Source organism: Notolepis coatsorum (genome assembly GCF_963971535.1).
Source record: "Notolepis coatsorum genome assembly, chromosome: 17".
NCBI lineage: Eukaryota > Metazoa > Chordata > Actinopteri > Aulopiformes > Paralepididae > Notolepis > Notolepis coatsorum.
In genome coordinates this window covers 91,828,693-91,854,028 of record NC_140181.1, presented here as the reverse complement: position 1 = coordinate 91,854,028, position 25,336 = coordinate 91,828,693, and the positions used below count along the sequence as shown (strand labels likewise).

Genomic DNA, 25,336 nt, shown 5'->3' with positions numbered 1-25,336 from the left:
CCACCTCTGCTTTCCTCTTCATCTTTCATCCTCCCATTAGGAAACACATGGGAGGAAAAAAGTGTTGAACTGTTAAAAATGTTCTCTATGAAACCTCTCTGCCACCGGTAATGAGGGTGATCTGGGGTGAGGAGGTGTAAGTGCGTGCGCGGGCGCGCGGGCGTGCGTGTGTGTGTGTGTGTGTGTGTGTGTGTGTGTGTGTGTGTGTGTGTGTGTGTGTGTGTGTGTGTGTGTGTGTGTGTGTGTGTGTGTGTGTGTCTGCGTGTGTGTGTGAGTGAGTGCATGTGTGTGTGTGTGTCTCCACAGGGCCCCAGTGATGGACAGAGTGTCAGTGGTACAGAGGGCCCCTTGTGCTTCACCTAACACTCATAGTGATGACTGAGACTCCTCTCTCACCGTGTGTCTGTGTGCGTGTGTGGATGACTTTATATGTATGTGTGTGTAGGTGCATCTGTCCATGTGTGTGTGCACATGTAAGTGTGTCTGTCCATGTGTCTGTGTGTGACGCGCCTGTGTCTATATGTGTGTAAGCGTCGGTGCAATATTGGCTTGAGTGTGTATGTGTGCATGTGTGTGTGCACAATACATGTAAGTGTGTCTGTCCATGTGTGTGTGTGTGTGTGTGTGTGTGTGTGTGTGTGTGTGTGTGTGTGTGTGTGTGTGTGTGTGTGTGTGTGTGTGTGTGTGTGTGTGTGTGTGTGTGTGTGTGTGTGTGTGTGTGTGTGACGGACGTGCATGTGTCTCTATGTGTATGTGTCTGTGCAATATTGGCTTGTGTGTGTGTGTGTGTGTGTGTGTGTGTGTGTGTGTGTGTGTGTGTGTGTGTGTGTGTGTGTGTGTGTGTGTGTGTGTGTGTGTGTGTGTGTGTGTGTGTGTGTGTGTGTGTGTGTGTGTGTGTGTGTGTGTGTGTGTGTGAAGAACAGAAAACGGAGGGAGAGAAATAAAGAGAGTGGAGGAAGAGTGATGAGAGATACTGTTGACAGAATATTCAGCTGAAATAATGCTCCACTGAGACTTACGCATACCTTACACACATCTCTTTATTTTTACTCTGAGAGAGAGGCAGAGAGAGAGAGAGAGAGAGAGAGAGAGAGAGAGAGAGAGAGAGGAGAGAGAGAGAGAGAGAGAGAGAGAGAGAGAGAGAGAGAGAGAGAGAGAGAGAGAGACAGAGAGAGAGAGAGAGAGAGAGAGAGAGAGAGAGAGAGAGAGAGAGAGAGAGAGAGAGAGAGAGATCGGGAGGGAGAGAGAGAGTGCAAGAGAGGCATCATCACCTTCAGTTGAACTTGAGCTCAACTCAGTTTTTGTACCACTCCTGCAAAGTATATGATCTTTTGACACTAGTTCGATCCCCGGTACTAACAGGACTGGGTATTACATCTATGGTGTCTACTCTCTCTGCCAAAGTGTCTGTGTGTAAGACACTGAACCCCACACCCCAGTCTGCACTGCAGGCGACCCTGCGCTCTGATGTCTTTTAAGAAATGTATATGATGTGTGAGGGACTGTGTATGTGTATCTGGGAGGGACAAGAGGACTGTATATGTGTATCTGGGAGGGACAAGAGGACTGTGTGTATCTGGGAGGGACAAGAGGACTGTGTGTATCTAGGAGGGACAAGAGGACTGTGTGTATCTGGGAGGGACAAGAGGACTGTGTGTATCTGGGACGGACAAGATAACTGTGTGTAACTAGGAGGGATGTTAGGAGTGTGTGTAATTAGGAGGGATATTAGGACTGTGTGTAATTAGGAGGGATATGAGGACTGTGTGTAACTAGGAGGGATATGATGACTGTGTGTAACTAGGAGGGATATGAGGACTGTGTGTAACTAGGAGGGATATGAGGACTGTGTGTAACTAGGAGTGATATGAGGACTGTGTGTAACTAGGAGTGATATGAGGACTGTGTGTAACTAGGAGGGATATGAGGACTGAGGAGTGATATGAGGACTGTGTGTAACTAGGAGGGATATGAGGACTGTGTGTAACTAGGATGGATATGAGGACTGTGTGTAACTAGGAGGGATATGAGGACTGTGTTTAACTAGGAGGGACATGAGGACTGTGTTTAACTAGGAGAGATACGAGGATTGTGTGTAACTAGGAGGGACATGAGGACTGTGTTTAACTAGGAGAGATACGAGGATTGTGTGTAACTAGGAGGGATATGAGGACTGTGTGTAACTAGGATGGATATGAGCACTGTGTGTAACTAGGAGGGATATGAGGACTGTGTTTATCTAGGAGGGACATGAGGACTGTGTTTAACTAGGAGAGATACAAGGATTGTGTGTAACTAGGAGGGACATGAGGACTGTGTTTAACTAGGAGGGATATGAGGACTGTGTAACTAGGAGGGATATGAGGACTGTGTGTAACTAGGAGGGATATGAGGACTGTGTGTAACTAGGAGGGATATGAGGACTGTGTGTAACTAGGAGGGATATATATGAGGACTGTGTGTAACTCAGAGGTATATGAGGACTGTGTGTATCTAGGAACGATATGTGTGGAAAGACAAATTTGAACTGCCCTCTGTAAATTTTAAGTAAACTTTGTGAAATTGTGGAGAGAATAGCGAGGGTTGGCAGGTTCGTAGTACGGTCCAACCTCACTGTAGTGGGAAAATAGGGACGTAAAACGAAAATGATGATGATGATGATGATGATGATGATGATGATGATGATGATGATGATGATGATGATGATGATGATGATGATGATGATGATGATGATGATTATGATGATGCTGCAGGGTGTGTCTCATGTTTTCCCCGTTCTTGTATTGCTTCAAATCCTGCAATACCAACTGCAGGATAAATACACAGGACTGTTGTATGAAGTCCGACGACTCGATCCAAGCTTGCAGTACTACTACAATTCCTCCCCTCCAGAGAGGAATAGTTCGGAAACCCCACATTTACTCTACCTAATTTTAGCATTTAGCATTTTTGTACATTTTAGTTTTTGTATATTGTATGTTTTGTATGTTTTACTCCATTACTCTTTACTGTATGAAGCACAATCTCACAATGTACCTTATATGTGACAAAAACTTGACACAAAACTTTAAACGTGAAACTTGAAACCCTGCAATTGATGGAAACCACTGTTTTGTGTGTGTGTGTGTGTGTGTGTGTGTGGTGTGTGTGTGTGGTGTGTGTGTGTGTGTGTGTGTGTGTGTGTGTGTGTGCGTGTGTGTGTATCTGAGTGGGTATTCATGTAGGTGCATATCCGTCTGCACGCTCGATTTAATGCAGGCGTGTGTGTGCAATAAGCAAAATCCACCAATGTTTTCATCGAAATGAAGTGATCCATCTTGCAATATCAAACAAGTCCTATTATTCTACAGTAGTAGCAGATGTTGGGTTCCTTACTGTAGAAACCAGATGTGTCGCTGTCACATCACACATGTTCCGCATTGCAGCGTCAGTATTAAGAGTCAGAATTCTCTTTAAAGGCTTTCAGAACCCCATTCCAGAATTATCTACTGTTCTGGAAGCGTCTTTGATCTAGCTTAGGGCTTATATACACATATAAAACCTGTATATACACACACATGCACACAGACACACACATACACATAAAAACACTATACTTGTATCATACACACACACACACACACACACACACACACACACATACTGTACTTGTCCCACACATGCACGCACGCACGCACGCACACACACACACACACACACACACACACACACACACACACACACACACACACACACACACACATACACACACACACACACACACACACACACACACACACACACACACACACACACACACACACACACACACACACACACACACACACAACAAACACACACACACACACACACCACACACACACACACACACACACACACACACACACACACACACACACACACACACACACACACACACCAATCATGAAGCAGATCCATTCCAGGCTTCATGGTGGCCCCTCTCTAAGAACCGTACTTGGCTGATTTATCCATAATCCTCCATAAAGACTTTTATAAAGAGTTTTATTGATATGAATTAACGTGTTTTCTTTTCTCTCATCTGTCTTTTCCTTTACTTTCTTCTCTTGTCCTTTTTTCTCACTCTGTGTTCTACTTTTATTTGCATCCTCCTTTCTCTCTCTCTTCCCTCTTTGCTCCCTCCCTCCCTTTTTCTTTCTGTATTTCGCCCTCTCTCCTGTTGCCTTCACTCTACACTTTCTATCTTCTCCCTTCCTGCCCCCCCCCCCCCCTCTCTCTCTCTCTCTCTCTCTCTCCTCTCTCTCTCTCTCTCTCTCTCTCCTCTCTCTCTCTCTCTCTCTCTCTCTCTCCTCTCTCTCTCTCTTTCTCTCTTCTCCCTTTCCTCGTCTGTCTCCTTCCTGCTCCCCACCTCCCTCTTCATCTCTCTCCCCCTCTTCTCTCCATCTATCTCCATCTATCTCGTCTCCAGACCTGGCGTCCGCCAACAGGTCGTCCATCTTCAAGCGGTCACCGCGGCGACCTCCTCTGTGTCGGCGGTCTTCCTGGACGAGTACCACCGCGACCGTCAGTTCCTGGGAGGGCGGGACGTCCTGTACTTCGCTCACCCTGGGCCCCACCAACACTGAGTCCAAGGAGGTGAGGAGATATGTTTCCAGACTAACGACACACTCTCAGAGTATCAGGGCAGATCGTTTAGGGTCCCTTCTTTTTTCTTTTTTTTTTATCCACTTTTTCTCCCATTTTTCTATATTTTCTCCCATCCCAATTTCGTATCATCCAATTCAACCCTCCCCTGTCACGAACGCTGTTTCTTGCCTCCCACAAGCCGGCTGCAATGTGGACTAAGTCATACATAGCACAAGTCCCCTCCGGTACTTGAGGTAACAGCAGTCGCATCTTTTCACCTGCGCAGCTCGATCTCTCAGTGGCGAGGAGTAACGCGTGGGAGGCTCACGCTGCCCCCGACACTTCCTGATTCTACTGTGCAGGCGCACCAACCGACCTGTAGGAGTCGCTGTCCACAACGCCCGATCCCCACCCATCAGTTTCCCACCCCCTAATACGGCCAATGTGTATTAGTATGAATGACCAGCTAAACTGAAAGCAATGTGGAGCGCTGGGCTCGAACAGGCGAGCCCAGCGTCTCCACATTCGTGGCGAGCGCCTTGCCCACTACGCCACGTAGCCGCCCGTTTAGGGTCCCTTCTTTTAAAGATGACGTTTATTTTTGACACATCCCTTTAATTTCGAATAGGGCGGTCAATATTAACGTGTACATTGTGGCAATTCTTATGAAAACCTTGACGCAGGATGTTCTTTTTTTAAACACAATCTAGGCCTATAGTCCACACGTACATGGGTATCTTTCAAAATAATCCTGTCCACAACAACAGTGTTTGAGAAGATCTCTCAGTCCTCACAACAACACAAAAACACTCACATGAGAAGATGTGGGTGGGAAGCTGCAAGGAGCTCTCCATGGTCCTGATTGCAGAGAAAATTCTCAAAGATAACATATAATGTAAATGGTAAATGGTGCATTTATATACAGTCTTTCCACTGAGAAAACACATTTGAAGTAGCAGTAGTCTGTAATCGTAGTTATCTCTGTTAATAAATCAAATCAAATGTATTTGTAAGGCCCGACACCTTAATGTTCCCATGGGCCGGACACATCTTCTTTAACAAGTCAAGAAGAAACATCACAATAAATCAAGAACAAAACAAAAACACCATGAAATCCTAAATAAAATGTTAAATAAATAAATGAATAAATGAATGAATGCAACACTCCCAGACATACTGTACCCCACGCAAAGGTAAGGAAAAACTCACTAAAAAACCTAGCAATAGGAAAAAAGCACCACAGGCAATGTGGAGGCGAGAAACCTTAGAAGGGCCGTTCAAGGGGGAATTTCCCTTCTTAGATGTCGGTGATAGTAGTGTTGCTATAAAACAGGCGAAACAGTTGGTAAGCATGTACATATATGTGTAATGAAACACAAATAAGTACATGCAATAGCAACTGGGGTACATAAGAACATTTTGAAAGATTGAAAATAGAGCTGATGACGGATCCATTTGAGGTATGGGGCGGCGTAAAGAGGATTGCATCCTCCCGGCTATCATCACAGGACGTCCACCATAACATTGCTGATCCCAGGTTGTTTAATATAACGCTAGCGACATATCACTCTGTCTGTCAACAAAACAACTGCTACACGAGAGAAGCTTGTATTCACAAAATGGATCACCATTCAACGTGATTGAAGACCACAGCCTCTACAGATGCATTTTGCTATGGAATTTCATGGTGATTTCATTGTGATTAATCACATTCATAAAAGAAATTATTGTTTGACAACACACATTTCTAATCCTAATTCCAATTGGATTTGCAAACATCATCGAAATGCATTCTGTTCTCTGCTCTGATCTCTTTAGAACAATGACGTGTTTTCCTGTTTTCATGTGCATTTCTACCAGTGGCGTCCTTTCACTGAACGGCAAGGTATGGCGAGGAGGTGGGTGTGGGGGGGGGGGGGGTTAAGGGTGGGTTTCCCCCCCTTGGTGATTTTTTTGTCAAATCAGCTGTGCAATAGTCACTTTTGGTGAGTTGTTTCTATACAATTCAGTTATATGACATTTAGGTATGACACAGGACTACACAAGCATTTTTAGTATAGAAATGTGTCAACAGACTAAAGCACGGAACCACAATATTTTGCATACGAATTATGCAGAATGTAATATCATAACTGTCTATTACTTTTCTTGCACCCACCTATATCGCCTGGCCTTCCCTGACTCACTTTGACTCTTGCCGTACTTGTTGACGTGTTGTTCTGTTTTTCCTTTGTCTATCCGTTGATTTTATTTAATTTTTCTGTTTATTTTATACTTTTCTTTGTACTTAGCTTAGCTATGTGAAGCACTTTGGTTGACAAGCGTCATGTTTAAACATGCTATACAAATACATTTGATTTATTGATTGATTGATTGCAATTGAGCCAATTTTCCTTAGGTACGGTTTTGAGGTGTGTGTTCAACAGAATGTAGTATCAAAAACACATTCACAAAAAGTATGGGTTACTGAATTCTGAACTGAACTATTATAATCACTAAGCCAGACCTTACCTGTGTCCCTGTATCACTTGTCTCTGCTGCCCTTTGATAAAAAAACGTCCCTATGTCCATTTTCCTTTTTTTTGGGCATATTTCAGTTAGTCACAGTAAAAGTCACATAGTAAAAGTGAGATAATTGACAATATCAAAACATGCTAGGGCTGTACCGAATAGTTCGAAGCTTCGTTCATAATGTTGACATTCGAATTCTAAATCAACATAAAAAATTGTAAAAAAAAAAGAAAAAAAAATTATTAATTTTTTAATTTTTTTACATTTTTATTTGCCAAGGTATGGCGAGTGCCATACCTTGCCATACCAAATGGACGCCCCTGATTTCTACCAATACCTCTGTTTCAAAAGAGATAAACTCACACTGTGAGAATTACAACACTGATATAAAATAATCCACACACATTCAACGTTTTTGTCCTTGAACCGCCATTAGGTCCTACTGAATCCCACCTCAGTGAGGACTGCTGTCCTTCCCTGCCTAAACATGTACGCTATCTTATACACCCCCTCTGGCTGCAACACCTGTATTGTGAGGTTTTGCCCGCTGCTCACCACCTTTTCTCTGTTTCTTTAAGCCTATACTGTTTATTTTCCCTTCTCACTCACTCTCTCTAGCCCCCACCCTCTCGTTCTTTACTCTCGTTTACTCTCAGTGGCCACACCTGGACTATTATCAATTACCTCTCGCACCTGTGGTGGCAGGCTAATTAGTTCCCCTGTGGGCTTTAAATACCAGGGCTCTTCCCCTCGTTTGGGGGTGGGGTCGTGTTGTATACTTGCCGAGTCATATTCTCTAAACATCTAGACTCTTTCGGGAGATCCTCTGTCTGCCTATGCTGTTCCATTCTCCGGCGTCGAGATGTTTGCTCCAGCCTTCGCCAGCTGTCGCCGTTGCCTGTGGGGGAGACTGGTCTGCGCTCCCTGTACTTCCACGGGAGGCACCCCAGCGTTCCACTGCAGACCCCCGCGCAGCTGTTCGTCCTGACGCACATCCAGACCAGCGCAGACGCTCTCCAGTCCTCAGCGCGCAACGCGCATCTTCCAAGGACGCTCGAGCTTGGCACGCTCTCCAGACCAGCGCGCAACGCGCATCTTCCAGACCCTCGAGCTTGGCACGCTCTCCAGACCTCAGCGCGCAGACGCGCATCTACCAGACCTTCGAGCTTGGCACGCTCTCCAGACCAGCGCAGACGCGCATCTTCCAGACCTTCGAGCTTGGCACGCTCTCCAGACCAGCGCGCAACGCGCATCTTCCAGACCCTCGAGCTTGGCACGCTCTCCAGACCTCAGCGCGCAGACGCGCATCTACCAGACCTTCGAGCTTGGCATGCTCTCCAGACCAGCGCAGACGCGCATCTTCCAGACCCTCGAGCTTGGCACGCTCTCCAGACCTCAGCGCGCAGACGCGCATCTACCAGACCTTCGAGCTTGGCACGCTCTCCAGACCAGCGCAGACGCGCATCTTCCAGACCTTCGAGCTTGGCACTCTCTCCAGACCTCAGCGCGCCGACGCGCATCTTCCAGACCTTCGTGCTTGGCACACTCCTCCACGCAGACGCACCAGATGCCTCTCTCGGTTCCGGTGCGCACTCAAGCAGTGGCGCACCACTCTGTTCCTCGGCTCGGACAGCCAGCTACCCGGTGGCGACACCCTCGCCGCCGCTGCTGTTCCTGCACCATTACGCATACGCCTGGGTGAGTTTTGATTGTTAAGTCACTCATCCAGCGTGTTGCCTCCTGGGTGAGTTTTGATTGTTAAGTCACTCACCCAGCGTTGTGCCTCCTGGGTGAGTTTGACTGTTAAGTCACTCACCCAGCGTAATGCCTCTGTTTTGTTCTCTCGTGGATATTATCACTCCACGTTGTGGCGCACCACTCTGTCCTCGGCTCGGACAGCCGGCTTCCCGGTGGCGACACCCTCGCCACCGCCGCCTGTTCCAGCACCACTCTGTCCTCGGCTCGGACAGTCGGCTACCCGGTGGCGACACCCTCGCCACCGCCGCCTGTTCCAGCACCACTCTGTTCTCGGCTCGGACAGCCAGCTACCCGGTGGCGACACCCTCGCCGCCGCTGCTGTTCCTGCACCTTTACGCATACGTCTGGGTGAGTTTTGACTGTCTAGATCATCTCCGTTTTCGTGTGTTTCTAACACTGAAGAATTACCACCTTTTTAATCTGACAGTCACTCACCCAGCGGTGTGCCTCTGTTTGTTTCACTTGGATATTATTTTGGACGTTACATCTCCCACTGTGTGTTTGTTCACACCAAAGATAGTATTCTCTTTGTATTTGTTTTGGTACTTTGCTCTTTGTGTATTTTTCACGAAGATAGTTTTACTTTGTTTAACTTTGGTATTTGGACTGGTCACCTCTCCTGCATCTGCTCTGTTTTTCCCCTTTGTACATTAACCCTCTCCTCTCTCCCTCTCGGCCGCCGTTACCCACCTCGGAGATCTGCCGAGAGAGTTCTGCAGAGCGGCCCAGGTGTTCCCACCAGTCCTCCCTGTCCCCAGCCCGCCTCCGCGGGCCTCTGTCCCTAGTTCTCCTAGTCCCTAGTCCTCTGTCCCTAGTTCTCCTAGTCCCTAGTCCTCTGTCCCTAGTTCTCCTAGTCCCTAGTCCTCTATCCCTAGTTCTCCTAGTCCCTAGTCCTCTATCCCTAGCTCTCCTAGTCCCTAGTCCTCTGTCCCTAGTTCTCCTTGTCCCTAGTTCTCCTAGTCTCTAGTTCCTCTGTCCCTAGGCGTTCCCTTAACCTTCCCTTAGGCGTTCCCTTACCTTCCCTTTGTGTTCCCTTTTCCTGCCCGCCTCTTAAAGGCACTTTACCTTCCCCTCTTGTGTTATTTCCAGTGTTTTGTGTTTTCTCCCTTAAAGGGACAGTGCCCTTTTTCCCTGTTCTCAATAAATATCTGTTTCTTGGCAAACCATCATACCTGTCTTGTGTTGTGCGATTGGGGTCGGTTACAAACCATAACATGTATAGAACTTACAACGAGTCATAAATCAAGCATGTTTTCTCATGTTTCACGTGCTACTGTAATACATGCTCATAAATGTGCCTTCAAACACTTAGGCCTCATACAGAACTAAATGTGCCTTCAAGGCCTCATACTTAACTAAATGTGCCTTCAAACACTTAGGCCTCATACAGAACTAAATGTGCCTTCAAGGCCTCATACTTAACTAAATGTGCCTTCAAGGCCTCATACTTAACTAAATGTGCCTTCAAGGCTTCATACAGAACTAAATACTTAACTAAATGTGCCTTCAAGGCCTCATACAGAACTAAATACTTAACTAAATGTGCCTTCAAGGCCTCATACAGAACTACATACTTAACTAAATGTGCCTTCAAGGACTCATACATAACTAAATATACTTAACTAATTGTGCCTTAAAGGACCCATACATTATTGGGGCGCCCTCGTGGCGCATACCATAGTGCCTCGCGCACCTACGCGGCCGACCCGGGTTCGATCCCAGCTCCCGTCGTTATTTGTCGCATGTCCTCCCCACCTCTCCTCCCGCTCGCCCTCCTCTCTGTCGGTCCTGCGTGACCAATAAAAACTGTAAAAATGCTAAAAAATTATTAAAAAAAAGGACCCATACATTAATAAATAAATAACTGTTTTGACAACTGCTTTTGGTTTCTCAAAACCAGGTTTTTTTGCAGGGGCTAAGATCTTTATTAACGTTAGGTTATGACTATAACCAAGTTCTGTTAACACTAGTGGACGCTCAGCGTCTCATTGCATATATCTCGCTTCAGCATATATACACTGAATAAATTTCAAAATGTACCTTTAAATGCCAGCATTCATCTGGCCACACCCCCATCCGCTTACCTATATAAGCAGGGGTGGTGCCACACACTCATCTCCTTCCCAACAAATTTCACCACAATGAAAAATCAAGGGCCGCAGCGGCGTCTAGATGCTGAGCGTCCACTAGTGTTAACAGAACTTGGTTATAGTCATAACCTAACGTTCTGTATCACACTAGCTCCCGCTCAGCGTCTCATTGCATAATAGGAGCTGAGCGGGAGCTAGAAGCTCGACAAATACACCTCGCTGAAAGCCCCCCACAACCATCAGAACAGGGAGGGCCGAGCCCCCCCGACCCCCCCTAATGGAGGGCACCCCCCCTATTAGAGGTTTCCCGGGAGGGCGACGGACCCGACCGTGCGAAGAGGCACTCAAGCAACTCAACGCACAGGGTGAGCAGACCGTGGCCTGACCCCACAACTACACACATGCACAACCCGCATGCCACCCGGGAACGAACGGAGGGAACAACCTCGTTACTGCCCCCTAGAATCACGGGGTCAAGGGTAAACCCAACCCCGTGGCAAGGCCGTAGCAGCGGAGCGTGAAGGAAGACCCATACCCACCAAAGGGACTGGACCCCCTGGAACGGGGGCCCGGAGAAGTCCATGATGCCAGCATCAAGACCCCACCAGGTGGGCACTTGGTGACCCCGCCCCCCACATCGCCAGCATATTCTGACAAAGGCCCCTCAGCCGAGCGGGCCCTGTCCCCCCAACAGTACACCGCCTGGCACACTGACCCTGCAGAACAGGCAGTCAGCATGGCCGTAAGCACACAAAAAAGGTTAACCAACGGAAGCAGGCAGCGCACCGGGGAAAAACAGGCAACAGGCTGTTAACCCTAGCCTGGAGACTGCGGACGAGACAGGCGCCAGAGGGGACAGCTGAACACAGCCGCCCCGGCGGAAGGGGCGTATGCTGGCGTTGTTGCATGACCAAGCCTCCATTTAAAAACCCCCACCCATAGGGGTTGAGGCAGAGAAGGCTGACACGATTGGCAGACGTCATGAACGTGCAGGGGCACCCTCAACCGGGTAACCCGGGAGTTGACACTGCTCCAACACACCAGGGAATCAACCACCTTGGTGTTACCCAATGCGGTGGTTGTTCCTATAACCCCTCAAGAAAAAACTCCAAAACACACCTGCGGGTATACACCGGCTATACCGCAGTACAAGTGTTTCAGTTTTCAAAAAAGGGTTAACCCAGGCCTACGGGTCGATGAAACATGACTTCGGACCGGGCCCGGCGATACGGGAAGCACAGGGTCACCAGAGGAGGTCAAAGACCACCCCAACAGGCCCCTCTTCGCCATGCGTGAGAGAGGAGCGAAAAATAATGGAGAACCAGCCCCAAGCACACCGTACTTGGTATTCCCAGGCGGTCTCCCAACCAAGTACTAACCAGGACCAACCTGTGTAGCGGCCGAGATCTGACGAGATCGAGCGTGTACAGGTTGGCATGGCCGTAAGCCATTACGACAGTGCTGAGTAAAACATTTACCCAACCAGGGTCTCCATAGCGCTTAACCCTGTGACACCCGGACCGACCTGGCATTTTTCCCCCTGAAAAAAGCCCAAGTCCCTCAGGGTACCAGAACAGCAGATCTGCATCCCCGGCGGACAACGGGTTCAACTGATCCGGACCAGCGTGACCAGAACCAGTCCCGTGCCCTAACCACGCCGACATGCCTACTCCAGGAGAAGGGGCAGATATGCGTGTTGATCTTAAACATGAAAAGAAGGCGCCACCCAGACGTTCGGGCGAACCGCGCCCGGTGGCCCACCCCCAGGGCGTGAGACCCCTCTACATATGTTCAGATCCATTCCGTCATCATCCCCCAGATATGAACAAGAATCCGTCGATAACCAAACCATGTCTCGGATTTGGTCGTCGGAAGAGGAAAAAACCTCCATCCCAGTTGCTTTATAAAAACGCCGTTTTAACCTCAAGCAACCAAGGCGTGCCAGTCAGTCGCCTGTTTACAGAACACCCCGAGCTAGCACTATACGTGCGTCGGGACACACCCACATCAATGAACAGGCTATTTAGACCTGTCATTGAATCCCCAAGGCGCCCAGAGGAACGACAAGAGGGGTGTGACACTTCCTAACTCCAACTCTTTTTAATAGAAAAGCAGGAAGCATCAACAGTATGTATCCCAGTCTACACAGCCGGGGGTAAAAATGTTTCACATTTTTACATCCCACCACCCTCCCATAGGAAGGAGACGGGAATCCCCAGAGAGACTTCCCACGCGAGCTGTACAGACTGAAAAGAATATATTGCACCTTGAGCCATGTAAAAAATTGGTTTTAGGGCTCTCCGGGGAGGAGGCACTGAACCCATACACACTCAATAATCGAATTGAATCGAATACATACACAATAGAGTAGGACTCCTTCTTGAGGGTCCACTCACCTTGACAATCTGAGAAGGAGGCTCTGTACTCTGAAGGAGGCTCCCTCACATGGAAGGAGGAGTCCCAACTCACAGAAGGCCCGAATAGGAGCTTGGTGAGGAGGAGCCCTGACCACCCCCCCAAAACAGATCCATCACATGGACCTGAACAGAACACGGAAGTCCTACCAACAGAGACGCGCACAGTGACGTCTCTATGGCGGGGGAATTTCTGCGGTGCACACGCCCAATATTCCAGGCCGTGGGACCAGGAAACTCCCTCCCACCCCCCCCCCCCCCCCCTCACCCTGTAACGTGCCGAACCGCAACGTGACAGGAACCTTGAAGGACAGGGGGTTTACCCCTGACCAACAGAAAAAAGGGGGGAGGAAAGGTTACCAGTTCACCCCTTTACGACCCCACACCCATGATACGATGTAATGACAAAAAGAGAGTATGACACAGTCATAGTCAGCTCCATGAAGCGTCTGACAGCTTCACACAGCGCATGAGCTAACCTGCTATCTGATTTTTACTAAGGAAAAAACACAGAATAGAGAGGGCTCTCCAAGAGCCCCGGTATCAAACTTACACATGTGCTTCTGTGGCCAGTCCAACCCAGTTGTAGGTCACATGACACACACAACCCATCATCACCTACAAAAAATGGCAAAAACACTCTACAGAGGAATGCCGTTTTTCATAATGAGAGAATACATAATTCTCGATTAGTATCGGCCACAGGCCTTGCTAAGCACACACGAAAGCGACCAAACAATCTTTTCTGTTAGGAAAATAAAGTTTCTCCAGCAGTTGTAGCACAACCTCAGCAATCAAGCTAAGGGTTACATCGCATCCCTACCACACAGTGACACAATGTAGTGCAACAACATGTCTGATAGGAGGATGAAGAAGTCCCCGGCCAGCATCGCCGCTCCAACCCGTCGCTACGGTCCCCTTTGTTGACGCAATCCTTGCCGTCCTGGCTCAGGGCAGGGTCGACGAACATCCTCTGTCAAAGATGACGTCGTAGTCAAGAGTGTTAAAACATGTTATAATCAAAGCACGTTCAACAGAGTAGCATTAAGCTAACGGCCGCTCCAACCGTCGGTCGCTACCGCCCCTGCCCGCGAGACGCCGAGCGAACGGCGCACGCGACCAGTGGGGAGCTTCGAATCCCCCCCCGCCTCTCCCCGTGAGGGAGAGGGGAGTTGGGAACCGCGGCGGCGCGCGAGGGGCCGGAGCCACCCCGCGCTGGGCCTCGGCCGATAGCAGCAAGCTAACGTTTCCTAGCCTAGCCAGGTAGGCCACCTACTCACCTAGTGATCACAGCAGGCTAGCGCCGCAGCTAACAGCTGACTGGCTAACAGTAGGCCACCACTAGCACGTAAGCTAAGCAGCGATAGCAGCAAGCTAACGTTTCCTAGCCTAACCTAGATAGGCCACCTAGTGATCACAGCAGGCTAGCGCCGCAGCTAACAGCTGACTGGCTAACAGTAGGCCACCACTAGCACGTAAGCTAAGCAGCTATCACCTGAACTTGTACACAATGATATAACACTCACCCAGACAGGCCGCCGTTCTGAAACCCTCCTCACTTTTTAAGAGAAAAGAGAAACAAGATGTTAACACAGTTTTACAACGGTGATTTTACCAACACCCGACGGAGCCAGCACAATACCCAACTGGCCTGTGTAGCTGACTTTGAACACAGATCTTCCGCTAATGAACATCTATGCCCATATCTCCTCGTGAGGGAATACTCTCATTTGGATATGAAAGATGGGGCCTAACACGGTGACAGAGAGACATCCACTCGTCCAGAAAACACAGGGATCACCAGTGTTAATGGTCGTGGCCCACTAGTTAAACTATAATGGGCTTCAGATCAAGGTCTTCCGCTGCTGCCTAAGAGGCTGAACAAAAGACCTTACTCTGGGGCCGGTGTTCGTAAACATTGTCAGTTAGCCCCCATAGCACTAACAGACAAGTGGAGCCGCAAGCAAACAGTACTCACCCAACCTGAAACCCACCGCTTCTCACAACAGCGGCGCGTCCTACAGTTCAGCTGTGTCCTGAAAGGTTTCACCCCAACCAACACAGCAAGGAACTGCAGTTGAGAGGCATGCAGCGGCGTGCTCCCAATACGAAAACCGGTGGAGGATTTTAGAATGATCACCATCTTCCAAACACTCCAGTGACGAAGACAATATCGCCGTATTTTCTCGAAAATAGTGAGAGAGAAAATAAAGATTATGATGTCAACGTATCTCCTTGTTCTTCCTTTCCTCGTAAACATTGCTCTTCCAGACAATATTTTTCTCCACGTCAAGTGGGCATATGAGCAACACGTTGCTTGTGATGAAATTTGAGAAGGAGATGAGTGTGTGGCACCACCCCTGCTTATATAGGTAAGCGGATGGGGGTGTGGCCAGATGAATGCTGGCATTTAAAGGTACATTTTTAAATGTATTCAGTGTATATATGCTGAAGCAAGATATATGCAATGAGACGCTGAGCGGGAGCTAGTGTGATACAGAACTCACCGTGGGTGTGTACAGTGAATCAGCTGTGGCAAAATGTTCTGCTCTCCATCACGTCATGTAGACTCGCACCCACTGCACTGCAACCATTCCAAACTTGTCTACTAACTAATCTGAAGTGTTTCGTTTTTAGCTTCACGGTGAACCCTTTCACAACCACACTACAGAAGGTTAACCCTTTCACTACCACACTACAGAAAGTTAATCCTTTCACTACCACACTACAGAAGGTTAACCGTAGTGAAAGTGTTAAGACAAAATGAGACCGAGGGAAAGATACAGAATATAATGTATCTGGGCAACAAGAGGTTGCGATGAAGTCAGTACAGACATGTTGAGCCGTCCATCACTTGTCCAATGTTGTCGATGTTGCCCAAAGGTTGTCCTGTTTATCACCGCCATAACAAGCAGGGTCCTGTGGTCTTCGTACCTTGTGGATTTGCTTTGAAAACCGCTAAACTACAACTTTTCCAAAACCTTTCCAAATCTTCAAGTCTGTATGAGGCCTTATTGAACATCATGCTTTGTCTTGCAATGACTCCAAAAAGATCATTCATACGCCATAACTGTATTTCAGCAGACTTCCAGTATCATCCTTTATTTATAGTGTAATTTAATAAGCATCAAGCACCATCTAGGCAGGGAACGACAATTAAATAAAAAAGCACCCTCTGAACACTGAACACTGAACACCTGTAAAATTACAGCCTGTCATCAATCAACCTTGGCGGTGGCATTTTGACTGTTTTTCTGTGTACTACACTTTAACACACGTGTATTTTGAAGGGAGCATGATCAAATACACACCGCCGCGCTTTGACTCCCAGGGAAGACGTGAAAAACAGCATATGACCCAGAAATGTTACACCATCACTGTATTTCATGACAAACAAGCATCAAAGACCCTCTTTTGGATGACAGGGAGAGAAGATGAATCATATTGGAGCCTGCTATGCCTGGGTGTGCCTCAACAAGGATCCAGAAGGACATTTCTTTAAGAGTAACAGTAAAGTTTGTGTAACTTACACCGGGCAACAGTGGCTCAGGAGGTAGAGCTGTCGTCTGGTAATCAAAAGGTTCCCGGTTTAACTAGTCAGTGTTACAAATCTTTATTCAACTCAGTCCGTTTGCCTTATACTAATTCACTTCCATGTATTTCAAAACATGAACACTATCCGTGGTGAAAAGGTGGAATAGAGACATTTAACATGTCAGTATTAACGTGCTGGCTCAGTATTCAATACCAGTATTATACTGCTGTCCATAGTAGTGAAAGATAACAGTGTTCTTCAGCCTCTAATCAGCTCGTCACCTTCTCCTCCGTGACTTTCCTCTGCGTTGTGTCATCGGTACTCGGTTAGCTCACTGGCTGTCACACACTGTATCAAACCCCGTTGGTACATCTGTAATCGGAAGAAACGACACTGGCAATGTGATCTCTTTCCTTAGATCATGATGTTTATTTTCATAAACATACTCTGCACAAGATGGAAACACAGTTCTGAAAGGTCCTTGAAGAATATATCGAATTCATTATTCTACCGTCTCTTCTGCTTTTAGTCCAATGGTGGTTGAGGCCTCGTCGTTAGCCAAAACCCTTCCCTGTTAGCCAAAGCTAACTCCCACCACCCCTCCCACCACCCTCTAGTTAGTGCTCTGTCTCTCTGTCCACGTCTGCTCGTACAGCCTTGTGTCTTAGTCTAATTTGTCTTCTGAAGAACTCACAGCTCATAACGTCTTTCCCCTAACAACGGGGGCCCGCCCCCTTTTCTCGTTACTAAGTGACACGATACCATGGCAACGGCACTTTTGATCCAAATCACTATAGCAACGGCGATGTTGATATTACCGGCATCGCTTACCCAAAACAAAACGCTGTGGCTATCAGCTGTTGCTTGCCGGCCTTGGGGCACAGCCCAAATCCTCTCTCGCTGCTATTAGTCTGCTGCTAACACACACGACTGATACTGTCCTCTTAAAACTAATATCTATATAGGTTATTCACGTTATATACACATATGAAAAACCCTGAATCTCTCAGTAGTCAATACCAGTAGTATACTGCTGTCCATAGTATCCAATACCAGTAGTGTACTGCCGTCCATAGTATTCAATACCAGTAGTCTACTGCTGTTCATAGTATTCAATACCAGTAGTCTACTGCTGTTCATAGTATTCAATACCAGAAGTCTACTGCTGTCCATAGTATTCAATACCAATAGTCTACTGCTGTTCACAGTATTCAATACCAGACTGCAAACAACAGGTGATTGTAATCAAATGATCATCATTAAATGACAGCTGTGGCCAATAAGATGTGGCACCGCGCCGTTATGACTAAAATGAATTTGTGCTTTATTCCTAATTAAAACAGCTTTTCATGCACACTGGCAGAACAATAACGTCATAAAAATGCTCCATCTGTGTTTTATCCCATTGATTTATATTAAACACAGAACAACGATAGGACTATCCTGTACTATCCCCCCTTGTGTAGTACGTGCGTGCGCGCGTGCGTGTGTTTGTGTGCGTGCATATGGTGAAGGATGATGAAAGCAGGATAAGAGGCATGGAAATGAAAGAGACTTGTAAAATAAAGTTCCTAATTTCTCCCTCCTCATACATTCTTTAATTCCCATCCATCTCTCTCTGTCACCCCTCTCTCACTTGGACGTATATAACAGATAAAACCTGGATGACCCCCCGCCCCCCCCCCTCTCTCTCTCTATCTCTCACTCTCTTTCTCTCTCTATCTTTGTCTCTCCCTTTTCTCTTTCTCTCTCCCCTCTCTCTTTATCTCTGTGTGTTTGTTTCTGTCTCCCCCCTCTCTCTCCCTGTCTCTCTCTTTCTTTGTCTCTCTCTTTCTCTCTCTCTCCTCTCTCTTTGCCTCTATTTTCCTCTCTCTCTCTCTCTCTCTCTCTCTCTCTCTCTCTCTCTCTCTCTCTCTCTCTCTCTCTCTCTCTCTCTCTCTCTCTCTCTCTCTCTCTCTCTCTCTATCTCTCTCTCTTTCTCTCACTCTCTTTCTCTCTCTATCTTTGTCTCTCCCTTTTCTCTTTCTCTCTCCCCTCTCTCTTTATCTTTGTGTGTTTGTTTCTGTCTCCCCCCCTCTCTCTCCCTCTCTCTCTCTTTCTTTGTCTCTCTCTTTTCTCTCTCTCTTTCGCTCTCTCTCCTCTCTCTTTGCCTCTATTTTCCCTCTCTCTCTCTCTCTCTCTCTCTCTCTCTCTCTCTCTCTCTCTCTCTCTCTCTCTCTCTCTCTCTCTCTCTCTCTCTCCCTCTCTATCGCTCTCCCTCTCTCTTTCTCTCACTCTCTTTCTCTCTCTATCTTTGTCTCTCCCCTTTCTCTTTCTCTCTCCCCTCTCTCTTTATCTTTGTGTGTTTGTTTCTGTCTCCCCCCTCTCTCTCCCTCTCTCTCTTTCTTTGTCTCTCTCTTTTCTCTCTCTCTTTCTCTCTCTCTCCTCTCTCTTTGCCTCTATTTTCTCTCTCTCTCTCTCCCTCTCTCTCTCTTTCTTTGTCTCTCTCTTTTCTCTCTCTCTTTCTCTCTCTCTCCTCTCTCTTTGCCTCTATTTTCTCTCTCTCTCCTCTCTCTTTGCCTCTATTTTCTCTCTCTCTCTCTCCCTCTCTCTCTCTTTCTTTGTCTCTCTCTTTTCTCTCTCTCTTTCTCTTTCTCTCCTCTCTCTTTGCCTCTATTTTCTCTCTCTCTCTCTCCCTCTCTCTCTCTTTCTTTGTCTCTCTTTCTCTCTCTCTCTCTCTCTCTCTCGCTCTCGCTCTCTCTCTCTCACTATATTTATCTCTCTTTGTCTCCCTCTTTTTTATCTCTTTCTCTTTGTTTGTTTGTCACTTTCTCTCTCTTTCTTCATCTCTTTTTTCTCTCTCTCTCTTTCTCTCTCTCCTCTCTCTCTTTTTCTCGCTCTTTCTTTCTCTCTCTCTCTTTCTCTCTCTCTATAATGGAGACGGTTTGTTGAAGCGTTGTTGTGGTTTAGCCTTAGCCTTCTGTGGAATCAGATAGTGAGGCCAGGCACTAAACAGCACAATTAAATAAAGGTGTAGAATGTGGGCATCCCTGGAGTGTTCCTCAGCCTGGTAAGAAACATACAAAACAGTGCATCTCACAGAATCTTAGCTATCAGTTTGAGACATCTATTCGTGGTGGTATTGTCTATGGTATTAGCTTTGATTGGTTGAAAAATAATATGACATGTCATTTGGTAATCTGGTAAATTTGTAAATTCTTGGTTATGTTTATTCTTGGTAAATTCTGAAAACATTAGCTGCTGCTAAACAGAAATTAAAATTTTTTTAAGGTATTATTTTTATTCTAGACAGAATGCCAAGTGTGGAGAGGCAGCAATAGCCACAGATAATGAAGGGGGGCGATACTGTACTGGTGACTTAGGTGACGTATAGTGGTGGACTGCCACAAAAGAAAATCTGCCTAGCATACATATACTTCACCACAGTGTTTAAAACAACGTTTCACCCACACAAGAACAGAACAGCCTCCGCCCACCACTGCACACAGACTGCGTCTTCTTACGGTAAATCGGGGAAAAGGAACACAACGGTTGGTTATGTAAGTGTGTTTTATGGTTTGGTGAACAGCGACCACTCAAGTCAAACGCCCCTAAAATCAACGCCTCAGCCCACCACTCTGGCAAACACAAACCATCCTTCATCCCATTCTTTCATTTAGTAAATCTCTGTCCTAAAGGAGCCGACCGCTGTGAAATCGCTGACACCGGTCTGCCAGCAAGGCCTCTGCCTACGCCATTAACAACATCCAAACAGCAAGGCCTCTGCCTACGCCATTAACACCATCCAAACAGCAAGGCCTCTGCCTACGCCATTAACAACATGCAAACAGCAAGGCCTCTGCCTACGCCATTAACAACATCCAAACAGCAAGGCCTCTGCCTACGCCATTAACAACATGCAAACAGCAAGGCCTCTGCCTACGCCATTAACAACATCCAAACAGCAAGGCCTCTGCCTACGCCATTAACAACATCCAAACAGCAAGGCCTCTGCCTACTTAACAACATCCAAACAGCAAGGCCTCTGCCTACGCCATTAACAACATCCAAACCAGCGTTAAAAGCTTTGTTGCATCATCCGCCCGTTCCACAATTAATCTGATAAACACGTTCTTAAAAAAAGCGCAGTCAAATCTGTAATTCAGATGGTCTGGTGTTCGTCTAACGCCCGCAGAGAGGCGGAGAGCAAGTAGAAGGGAGCCATTAAATCAATACAAGAGGTGCGATTGCCAGCCCATAATCACTACCGTTTCTAATAAGCACTACGGCATGTCAGATCTGGGAAGAGGCTCGATAGCCTTGATCATACTGACCCAAGAAACTAAAACAAATAACGTTTACGCCTGTGTAAATGTTTCAGATTATGCTGTAAATATTCCACTTTTCTCTTATAAACATATATGATTGGGGTTCAATATGGATCTTTTGTTTCAGGTTCAGCTTTTGTAAAACATGTACAGTTGTTTTATTTGGCCTTTACACATGGTTAGCATTGAACAAAGGCTGTATCGTTTGTTCCAGCGCTTGCAGATAACTGGTTTGTTTTTTTAAGCGTTTACTGTAGTTTTGCTTCCAATGTTTGCTTTTTCTGCATTCTCTGGTTGTGACCTGGATAGATGAGTCTTCGTTTAGCTTATGTATCGTATCTGAAGTGTAACCGAGGCCATTTGGACCCACGGTGATGCTTGGAACAAACAGAGGTCGTAGGAGGTCCTGGTTTTTTCGAACCAGGCCGGGGGGCATTTCTGTGTGTTTCCTTTGGGTACTCCGGTTTCCTCCCACACCGAATCACATGCATGCTAGGAACACTCCTGCCCTTGGCCAATATACTGGCCCAGACAACTGCCTGTGGCTGCCCACTGCTCCTATGTGGTCAGGATGGATCAAATGCAGAGGAGAGTAATATATAATATATAATAAGTAGAACTTACTTATTTTGAAATATGTATTGAAAATTAACTAACTATAGTATGTTTCAGATTCTTATCTTTTCCTAACAATGGATTTGTTCTAAGTTGCTTCACGTGGCTGACACTTCAAATACTCTGACACTTAGAATACTCCGACGATTTTTTCGCCGATTCCGACCTTCTGAAAATCATGTGATCATCCCTGATCTCCGATCACGTGATCGGATCGGGACATCCCTACTTCAAACACTCTGACACTTCAAAGACTCTGACACTTCAAATACTCTGACACTGTTATTGGGGGTTCATTAGATGTTGTGCTGTTGTGCTGTTTTTTTGGAAGATGCTTTTTTAGTCAGCGAGACTTAAGTGCGATAAGTGTATTTTGTTCTGTAAAAGTGAAAAGTCTTGTCTCAATTGCCTCTAGCTTTGAGGGACACGTGTTTTGATGTGATGATCTCTGGGCAACGATAGTCTTCAGCGTGTATTTTATATCCTAAAGCTGTAGTTTATGAACAAACACCGTCTAATCCATACTGGAGATTAGTGGTATGACGACAGAGTGATACACTACCCTGAAGCTTGACGTGAGATGATGCAGAATGTTTAGATTAGATCAGATTAGTTTCAAATGTATACAGCTCAAAGTACAGTACAACGAGAAGAAGTTTGGCATCCAACCAGAGTGCAAATGTAGCAGTAAACTGCTACAGTGCTATACAATGTACAGGTGGTTAAACGGGGTACAACATATATAAATTTGTACTACTGAGTGTAGTGCTAATCAGATGTATGTGCAGAGTTGTATTTTATAAATAGAGACAGTATGACTGGCCTGCAGCGTAAATAGTAGGATATGTACTGATATAGATATTAGGGGTGGGTACCGAATTCGGTACTTTTAAAGGTACTTACCGAAACACGTCGGACGTCGTCGGTACTACCGAGTATCGATTCATGTGAGATACCAAAAAATTTTTTAATTAAATTTAATTTTCTTTATTTTTTACCTTTTTTCTTTTCATGTCAACGTTCACACGCACAATATACGCGTACCTAGGATTTGACTTGCTTCAACAACAAGGCAGTCGGGGCAATGGCAAGCCGAAAACGGTCGAAAGTGTAGTTATTTGAAGTTTGGATATTTTTTTTTCACGACTGAGGTAGGTAGATTACATTTTTAGAGACTAAAGTACCGAAAAAAGGTACCGTTGGGTACCGGTATCGATTCACAGGTACAATCGGTTCAAATGTGAAAGGTACCCATCAGCAGATATAGTAAAGATTCAAGAGATTTGAAATGAAGGTAAAGGACTGGTAGGTGCAGGTAAGTACAGACAGGTAAGGATAGGTATATGCGGTGAGAATATATATATATATAAGGATAGGTATATGCGGTGAGAATATATATATATATATATATATATATATATATATATATATATATATATATATATATATATATATATATATATATATATATATATATATATATATATGGTACAGTATATACAGAATTATTGTATGCTATCTTACAGATCTATGGGTTATGTGCAAGTATATAGAGGGGTTATATGCAGGTATGTGACTCCGTGGCCAATGGGAGGAACACTGCCACACCATGTGACTCAGACCATGGCGAGCAAGGTCTTGATTTATAGTGGATTGATCTTAGTCATAATGCTAGATGCCTGAGTTTTTTATTGGTTTGGACCAACGCAAGCCAGGTTTCTAGACCTGGCTTCATATTAAACTCACTTTGCTCAGGCATTATCCAGATGAGCCAGCCGTCTGGATGAGGGACACGCTCTAGACATGCCCCGATTTAATAGAAAATCACTTCCAGTCAAGCATGGATAAGACTGTCTTTCCTTTAGTCGAGTCGTGGCCTGCCAAGTTTTAGACAGATCCTGATTCACAGTGACGTTCGATCTTATTCAACCGTGATATCAAGGTGTCAACAGTGTTACACCACCGCAAGCTAGGGTGTATACTATATCGAGCCAGGTTTTAGTCAGGCATCGATTCATCATGAATTAGTTCCAATCAAGAGTCTGCTGTCCTTAGTGTTTTACCCCGATAGTTCTCAGTGTTTACTGACAGGATGTTGAATAAGATAATATTCCCAGCTATGGTGCCATGCAGGGTTTTGGCTCACAGCTCAGGAGGCTTAAAATAGTTGCAGACCCAAAGATGTTGAAACATTTATAGACACAATGTGTTCGGTAAAGTGACTTACGTATTATGTGTGTTTGTGTTTGTGTTTGTGCTTGTGTGTGTGTGTGTGTGTGTGTGTGTGTGTGTGTGTGTGTGTGTGTGTGTGTGTGTGTGTGTGTGTGTGTGTGTGTGTGTGTGTGTGTGTGTGTGTGTGTGTGTGTGTGTGTGTGTGCGTGGGCGCATCTGCATGTATGTGTGAGTGACTTAGACCTTTGTGAGCCAAGATCAAGCCAAGTTCCAATTTATAGTCAGTCCATTCCAGTAGGCTGTGATAAAGTTTGATGTATTACTTGGGAGATAAACCTGTCACCAATTCCAAGTGTTGATGTGAAATTCTCTGTATTCCGAGCTACACAATGATCCCTGGACCAGCTTCATGTACTGAGCCTCTGTCTGTAACAGAACACAGTTCACATTGTCTACATTTTTCTTCATGTTCTTCTCTGGAAATGCATCAATCTCTCTTTCACTCTCACTCGACGACGCGGCACGAATACGCAAACACAGACATGTACACACACACACAAACACACATACGCACACACACACACACACAAAAACACACGCACACAGGCATGTGCGCACCCACATGAAAATCGAACACAGTCAGTCACAGAAACGCTGCCAGGTCCGTCACCCGTCCGGTTCCCGTTCTCTCTGTTAGCCAAAGCCAGTTTCCTACTGCAGAAGACAAGGCCTCACTGTGTCACAATATCCTCCTGTTAGTCACTACAGGACCACACACTTAAAGGCCTACCCTGTGGTCCAAACTTAAAGGCCTACCCTGTGGTCCAAACTTAAAGGCCTACCCTGTGGTCCAAACTTAAAGGCCTACCCTGTGGTCCAAACTTAAAGGCCAACTCTGTGGTCCAAACTTAAAGGCCTACTATGTGGTCCAAACTTAAAGGCCTACTATGTGGTCCAAACTTAAAGGCCTACTCTGTGGTCCAAACTTAAAGGCCTACTCTGTGGTCCAAACTTAAAGGCCTACTCTGTGGTCCAAACTTCAAATGGTAGCCCCTGTATTTTGACTTACAATGAGTTCATTTCTATCTACCAGACTTAACATAAAGAATATATTTTAATATTACATTATTGGGACATTACAATAATAATGCCAAAACTATTTACGTAAAAATACATAACAGATGTTAACTTTATCTCAATTACAAGCAATCTAGAGAACAAAATCTATAGAACATAATAGTGTTAATGTTTCCCATTTACCTCTGCTAGATCACTTTATCAATAAAAGTGCTATTCGAATCCATTGTAATCAAGATATGAATGGAATAA

The 25,336-nt window shown here is 46.0% G+C and overlaps 1 protein-coding gene across 1 annotated transcript in view; it reads left to right on the top strand.

Annotated features, from left to right (window-relative positions):
- Nucleotides 1-25,336, top strand: part of LOC311244142 (semaphorin-3G-like) — a gene marked incomplete at both ends in the record, with an annotated part of 169,666 nt that overhangs the window by 35,813 nt on the left and 108,517 nt on the right. Inside the window, 4 exon segments of the mRNA XM_084333550.1 lie at nucleotides 4,448-4,479; nucleotides 4,481-4,501; nucleotides 4,503-4,574; nucleotides 4,576-4,614. Coding sequence (XP_084189676.1) covers nucleotides 4,448-4,479; nucleotides 4,481-4,501; nucleotides 4,503-4,574; nucleotides 4,576-4,614 — 164 coding nt within the window.